Source organism: Priapulus caudatus, unplaced genomic scaffold (assembly GCF_000485595.1).
Source record: "Priapulus caudatus unplaced genomic scaffold, Priapulus_caudatus-5.0.1 Scaffold1621, whole genome shotgun sequence".
NCBI lineage: Eukaryota > Metazoa > Priapulida > Priapulimorpha > Priapulimorphida > Priapulidae > Priapulus > Priapulus caudatus.
Genome location: NW_014578682.1, coordinates 93705 through 101433, shown reverse-complemented (window position 1 = coordinate 101433; position 7729 = coordinate 93705). Strand labels below are relative to the sequence as shown.

General features: G+C 42.4%; 2 protein-coding genes across 2 annotated transcripts in view; both read left to right on the top strand.

The window, feature by feature from the left end:
- Window positions 1-395: 395 nt before the first annotated feature.
- Window positions 396-3057, top strand: LOC106817178 (guanosine-3',5'-bis(diphosphate) 3'-pyrophosphohydrolase MESH1-like; the record flags this gene model as incomplete). The annotated part of the gene is made up of 2 exons (XM_014821834.1): window positions 396-514; window positions 1207-3057. Coding segments are annotated over 2 exons (512 nt in total), but the record flags the coding sequence as incomplete, so codon positions are not given.
- Window positions 3058-3312: 255 nt separating this feature from the next.
- LOC106817180 (beclin-1-like) overlaps window positions 3313-7729 on the top strand; it is a 16805-nt gene continuing 12388 nt past the window's right edge. Inside the window, exons 1-4 of the mRNA XM_014821838.1 lie at window positions 3313-3457; window positions 6134-6263; window positions 6726-6882; window positions 7319-7392. Of these exons, the coding sequence (XP_014677324.1) occupies window positions 3325-3457; window positions 6134-6263; window positions 6726-6882; window positions 7319-7392 (494 nt within the window). The 5' untranslated portion in view covers window positions 3313-3324. The remainder of the gene's footprint in view (window positions 3458-6133; window positions 6264-6725; window positions 6883-7318; window positions 7393-7729) is intronic.

The following is a 7729-nucleotide window of genomic DNA, read 5'->3' as shown; positions in this document are numbered from 1 at the left end:
GAGGTGCTAGGGGTAATTTCAGACTGGGGGTAATCTCAGACCGTGACACCGGTACTGAGTTACGAGTAGTGAGTGAGTAAACCAAATCCGAATCAAGGATACTAGGTTGGGACCCCGCACATGTGTTTTCGCATGTGTGCATGTGCTAAACTAATCCGGGTTGCTAAACTAGGCTTGGGCCTCGTAACCTTGCAGTGCGGAGTCTCTCTCGGCCCGAAATCGGAGTAAATATAGGTCATTGGGTAAGAGTGTTACCACTACCAGGAGCACACATCGGGGACCCCTGCCGCCAATAGCATAGAGTGCAATCCTAGTTTGGCACCGCGTAAATCTGTTTTCGCAAATGTGCTAAACTAGGATTGGGCTTCGCATAGTATAACCTAGCATTGGATAAGTGGGTTGGTGTCCTGGTAACACACTAGCGGATAACTGTATCGGGCACACTTTTTGTGTTTTAGGTGTAGCATACATTTTGACGAATGAAGGAAACGTGACAGACACTGATGTGATACAGGTATGGTCAATCCAAAGTTCATGAAATTCACATGACGATGGGATGTCCCCCTAACCACTTGCATCATAACAAGCTGCCACGTACCTGCGCTCTCCTGTTTCTTGGTAGTGTTTATTTTCACTGCACCACAACACACCACACTATAATATACCATCCCACACCCGTGCTCTCCTTTTGCAGATTTTGTTTTTACCACACAACGCCACGCGCGCCCACACTTACACTGTCTTACACTTGCTCTCTCATTTCGTGGCGGCGTTTGTTTTCGCCACACCACAGCACATCACACTATATACCATCCTTGAATAATCCATAATATATTATGTATATATAGGGGGCCTATATTTATAATACCATCCTTCATAAGATAATTGCGCTCTCTTGTTTCTATCACTATATACCATATTTAAATAATCCATAATATATATATATATATATATATATAAATAGGTAAAGGGTGTTTAAATTTTAATCAGCGAACTTTCGAGACATACATCTCTACCTCAGGTTTTTAAGTGACAATGAATGAGATTGAATTGACATGTCGGCTGGCAGCCGGAGGAAGAGATGTACGTGTCGAAAGCTCGCTGATTAAAATTTAAACACCCTTTACCTATTTTTTAAATTTGTTATATAATATATATATATATAATACCATCATTTATAAGATACTCGCGCTCTCTTGTTTCCAGGCAGCGCTGCTGCACGACACCGTCGAGGACACGGACACGTCGCTCGCCGAGATCGAGAGCGTCTTCGGCGCGCGCGTCTGCGCCATCGTCGCCGAGGTCACCGACGACAAGTCGCTGCCGAAGGCCGAGCGAAAGCGCCAGCAGGTGGCGCACGCGGCGCACGCGAGCCGCGGCGCGAAGCTCGTCAAGCTCGCCGACAAGCTGTACAACGTGCGCGACCTAGCGCGCGCGACGCCGGCTGGCTGGGACGCGGCGCGCGTCGCCGAGTACGTGGCGTGGGCCGAGCGCGTCGTGCGAGGTCTGCGGGGCGTCAACGCGCTGATGGAGCGCGCGCTGGACGAGGCGTTTGCCGCCGCGGGCGTCGAAGTCGCGAAGGGGTCGCCGGGCGAGTGAGCGAGTGAGCGGAGGGGTCGCCAGGTGAGTGAGCGAGGTCGTGGAGGGGTCACCGGGCGAGGGAGCTGCGAGGGGTCACCGGGCGAGGGAGCTGCGAGGGGTCGCCGGGCGAGTGAGCGAGGTTGCAGAGGGGTTGCCAGGCGAGTGAGCGAGGTCGTGGAGGGGTCACCGGGCGAGGGAGTCTTTGTCATATATATATATATATATATATATGTATATGTGATTCTATTCTTCTCACCGTTTCACCACTGATCCACCTGCCTTAAATTAACAGGCAGCTCTAACCTCTCATTGCTGTTGTATGATGTTCTAAAACATAATGCTTGGCAACAGAGTCGACGATTTAGCGTACTCGCTAGAAAAAAAAACGCATGTAAGCTGGCTGACCTTGTAACGGTATTCAAGGTGGTCTGGCTCAGATGGGTAGGGTAGTTCTAGATTGGAGAAGGTGGGTAGGATATGGATCAAAATGTGAATGCTAAACTATTTGCATTTATTGTATTATATATGATGTTACTATTTATTTGACATCCATGTTATCGTTACATGCGTAAGATCGAGCAATTATTGTCAAAGTAATGTTCCTCACGAGATAATGTGAAGATTATAATAGACTTTCAATGCAATCATATTATGTATGTAATGCCATGTTGTCAATGATGCTGATGTCATTGCAGCATATATGTGATATTTCATTACTTAATCGATATATTCCACGTTTCAGCGTTTTAGTCGTGCTAGACTAGGATTATTGCGTGATCTCACCAATTGCAGTGGCCTTGTAGTGTTGTTGTACTTAAAAGTGTTTTGCTATGGCTAATCATGTGATACCTATATAGTTATGTCATAGACATATCACTATAGAAGCTTGAATATCATAGCCTTGTAGTAAATTCCCTGATTAAAGTAACACGTTCCACACATCATGCCCATCTGCAAGGCATTCCTAATTTTATTTTTTATCATTAAGTTTGCATATATATTATCAAAGGTGTGGTGTCCGAGCATAGAAATAGAGACACCTAGAGAGTCCACCTATTATAGAGAGTCTACCTATATTATTTGTAGGTGTCCGAGCTGTTAGCACTTATTACTTGTCATGTGGTGCCACCTACTGGTTAGACGGGTTGCTGGTTGTTTCGACGCAGAAGAAGATGAAAATCTTGTTTCGCAGTACTGGCTGCTGTGGAACTGTGCTCGTTTAATTAATATAACGCGGGGTAGAAATTAATATAAGCACATGAAAAGTTAGTGGCACCAGCTGTTTTCGGAAAGGTGGAGGATTACTGATCTATATGTAATCCTATTATGTTGTATATAATATTATATATAGATCAGATTTGAGGTCACACCTGACAGATTTCTAAACCGCGTACAGAAAGAAAGTAAAATTGATATATGTTACTTTATATATGAAATCACGGTTATGTCTTTTACCGAATAAAAATATTGATTGCACATAATTTTGTAGGATGTCATTAATATCACCACGGCAATTTTTATACTGGGAATATGCGGATACATTATTCATTTTATACATTATACATAAATGTATTTTTGAAACTAAGCATACTAATACGAGGACAAAAATACAATGTAACGTTGAACTTTCAAGTGAAATTCGGATCATAATAGAGCGTCTCAGATTTCTGTGGAATTTACTCTGAGTTTTCGCAATCTCTCCCACAGATGGCGCCACGAACCCATAAGATAGTAGAAGGAAAAATGTCAACAACAGATGTAGGTTCTGTCATTCCAGCGTTGAAACCGATATTTCTGTGCCAAAAATGCTTCCAGCCGCTTCAGTTAGATTCCTCGTTTAATGCCGTGGACGAGAAGATTCTAGCGGATCTGAATGGTAAGCGTCTGAACGCAAGGTAAAATCCAGGTGTTGTTGGGAAGCTACGACCCGTCGGCGTTGGGTTGTGTATCACACTCACTCACTGACTCAGTCACTGACTCACTCAGGCACTTGGAACGTCTCAATAAAATAAAAATTTTTAATACGAAATGTATTTACTACTAAAGTCTTAATGTTTCTCTACTCCATTTCGCCTATAAATCGCCGATAATTACCCGTAAATGCGCGGTCAAATGCTCATCTGCAAGACTGCAACCACACAACTAGTACACCGCGCACGCCCGCCTTAGCTCCAAGAAACGGTATTGCTAGGGTTAGATACGCAGATAAGGTTCTATGTCCCCCTGACCTCTGTTTGACCTCGCTCGTTTAGCTATTTCTGACTAATATATATATATTATATATAATATTATAATATTATATAGGGTTAGGGTTATAGGTTAGGGTAGGGTTAGTCAGAAATAGCTAAACGAGCCAGGTCAAACAGAGGTCAGGGGGACATAGACACCTACGAGCGTTAGATACCGTTTCAAATTCTTGCCCCAAATTCCTTTAGTTTGGCTCGCCGTATCCAACCATTCGACACAGCTACGCGTCACATGTAATAGCTCACAACGAATCTATAAACCTCTGGCTTGCTCGCGTAACTGGCGCGCTACTGGGCGGCTTACTTTTATTGAGTTTATGCCGTTTTTCTGAGATTAATTGGATCAAAACAACAGCCAGCCGCGCATGTCTGCCATGTTCAGGCTGCAACTAAAATCGGCATGCGACCTGATTTTCACAGTGCGTAGGCCAAAACACGCGCAAGTACATATCTTCGCGGCAATGATTATATTAAGTTGTTGTATATTGACGTATTCCTGGTTTTCATGTTTTAATATTTATATATTACAGGAGTATATGATCTTCTTATTGCTCGCGCCAACGCAAGAGTAGAACGCTATGGTATGTTAATGTGTTTCGGGTTTTCCGCCCTTGGCCGTTCGACGAAATCATGCGCATTGCAACATGGCGGTGGCGTTTAGTTGAAATTCGGTTTGGCTCTTGCAAATTGTTACACTGGTGCACAGCAAACTGAGGTATTAGTTTTACATAACAACGCTGGAATACGTATAAGGTGAAGGTTATATTTGATACAAAACAGCAGAAGAATCTTTAGATGATCACTTTTATTTGAGATATACGTAATTGCCTTCGCGTAGTTTCTTTGTACAGCTACAGATTTTTCAATGGATGGATGTCAGGCCGGTGTATTGACGTTAGTCAGCACCAGCACTGGTCGGGTTACCCGCCCTGTGCACAAACAACATAAATAAGCATAATTAGCTCACCTTGACATCGTCAAGCTGAGCGTATTGCCATGGTCGTCGTCCGCGTACGTACGTGCGTCGCGTCCGTCCGTCCGTTTAACATTTCGGCTACGGTCAACGATAACTCAGTCAGGAACCGTTTGACCACATGTTTGAAATTGGGTATAGTTGTTACTGCTATGCCCCATATTAAACGTCCTTATTGAGGCACCGCAGTCGACGTACTTTCGAGCCACGGCATTTTTGGGCAAAATAGGAATTGCTATTAGTCAGTTCAGGTTCAACGGATTTTGCTCATTTTTGGTATGTGAATGAATAAGGGCTAGGGGTTTTGATATTTAAAAAAAAATTTATGGCAAATTAGGTAGGGTTTCGCAATTATGATAGCATATTTATATAGACAAACAGTCTGTGGTGTCACACTCGTCTGGTTCGTTTTAAAAGATTTCATTGACAATATCTTTAATGGCAAAATGGTATATTTTCCTCTCCACCCTGCCGATAAAACGTCTATATTAGAGTAAAGTTGTTACAAAACATGTCGGCAACGAGCATGAACGTATTTATTTCAAAACGCACATCACTAACAAAGCGTGTATAGCGCCATCTACGGTCACAAATTGTGATTCATTTTGGTTTATAAATTATTATTGCGATATACAGATGGCAATCGTTTCTATAATGTACGTCGATGCTTGCTCAATTAAAACTGACTTCTTCTTACTCACTCATTTGTGTCCTTTTTTGTGGTGAGCTACAGTGTCATTGACACTTTCATCTCTTATTCATGTTGTTTGTTCACAGGGCGGGCGTGCGGTGTACTTGTCTTTCCTTTTAACAATCACACGTTACAATAGCCACGTTGTTGTGATGCGCACACCAGTCAATTTACGACAATTGTAATCAGTATTACAGCTGGCTGTAAAAAGGAAATCAGTTCGTCGTCAGAACATAGGTACAATATTCAATAATGTATTCGCAACAAAACTAAGTACTAACCCAAATATTGTGTTGCCCGTCAGGTTATTGCTTCTAGCCAGAGTAGAGCAACAACAAGAATTTTGACGCGTTTTTGACGTGTGACTTTTTGAGACTCGTAAATCGTATCATGCTCACGTATGACTGAAATCAAAACTGGTGTAACCTTAACCCATTTTAATACAATTTACAATTACAATGCTACGCGCAGTAACTCATGTGTGCTCAATCCTAGGTTTGGTACTCCGGTATATATATATAGTTTGCATGTGCGCAAAACTAATCCGTGATGCTCAAATAGGATTGGGCCCATGGTGTGCAAGAGTTCAAAGGAGAAAGTTTGACTGTGCGTTTACTAGTGTGACGTACATTTTCGTTGAAGTTCCGGCAGCAAGAGCTACCAGAAATCAAGGGTCGACGGGCACACGTGATCATGTACCACCTACAGACAAGTTACCTGAAGATGGCCAACCAGAGGCTTTGTGGAAGCAAAACATCGGGCCGTCACCAGGGTAAGGCGGCCCTCGTCGCATACAAATGTCGAATACCAGATGCTAAAATCCATAAATTAGAGTTGCTGACTATTGAGACTGTGCATTGCCATTTCGTCTCCTTCACATTCCGAATACTTATTGTCAGCATCAAACCGGATTTGCAGTAAATAACTTTTCCATGTAAATAAAATACTCATTAAATAAGTTCATTCGGTTGGTAGGTAATAGATCTGTCTTGGTTAATTTTTACTCAACCGTGTTGATCAAAACGTACTGCTGACGTTTCGCTTCCTATCAGGAGGCTTTCTCAAAGCTGACTGAAGTTATCAGATTTGACCACCAGATGGTGTAGTGGTCAGCTTTGAGAAAGCCTCCTGATAGGAGGCGAAACGTCAGCAGTAAGTACGTTCTAATCAGCACGGTTGAGTAAAAATTAACCTAGATAGATAAAATAAAATACTGTTTTTCACAACCGTGCAGGCATTCGTCGGTGGACAGCGGGAACGAATTCATGCTGGTGGAGAAAGGGTCGTCGACAAACAGCCACATGGGGACACTGAGCCACCAGTTTGGCATCACCGCCCGTCTGTTCGACATCATAACCGAGCAATCGGACGTCGACCATCCACTCTGCGAGGTAATCGCGGAAGTCTGGGGCTCCATCGAGCAAGCCATGTTGTACGATTTAGTAGCATGTAGTTGTTAAGGATGACAGTGTGATTAAGTGTGCCAGTCGTGCTTCATGTTTGTTTATCCTTGGTAGTTATCTAGCCGCATATTTTGTTTATGCATATATTCTCTGTGAAATATGCATTGATAATCATCTGTTAAATGAATAACTAAAATTAAAAGGAAAAGCATGTTTAGTCGCCCACCATGTGATTGCCTTTCATGCTGCGCTTAATTGAGTGATGGAGGTTTCAGCTCTTGTTTAAAGAAGATTTTGTGTGATATCAAATACAGATAACTTAGCCAACCACATATATATTTATAACTAATCTATAAATTCGTGTCTCGTCTATTTTCGGTAATATGAACGTTACAGGTCTCGATTGTATCACTTGCGATTGCAGGAATGCACGGACACACTGTTAGATCAACTAGACCAGCAGCTAAAAATGACGGAAGACGAATGCAAGGAATACCGGTGCGTGCGTGTGCTCCTCGCAAAAATTTCACAGAATAGAAACACTACAGTAAAATCCTCGCGGATTAGGGCTCATACGACTTAATATATTTATAGATTATAGACTTATATATATTCAAGATAATTATAGATGTCTTATATTAATTAGAATATTAATTATTAGATTATTTTTACAATTTTACGTAGATAAAATATTTTATTATCTTTTAAAATATTTATTTCTTTTTTTCCCACATGTGCCAACTATTGCCTAAACGGGTGGGGGGGCACCGTTCAGGAACGAATCCCACTTGTGCTTACCTGTTGCCTAGACAGTGCGTGTGGGGCAGGGTGTTAG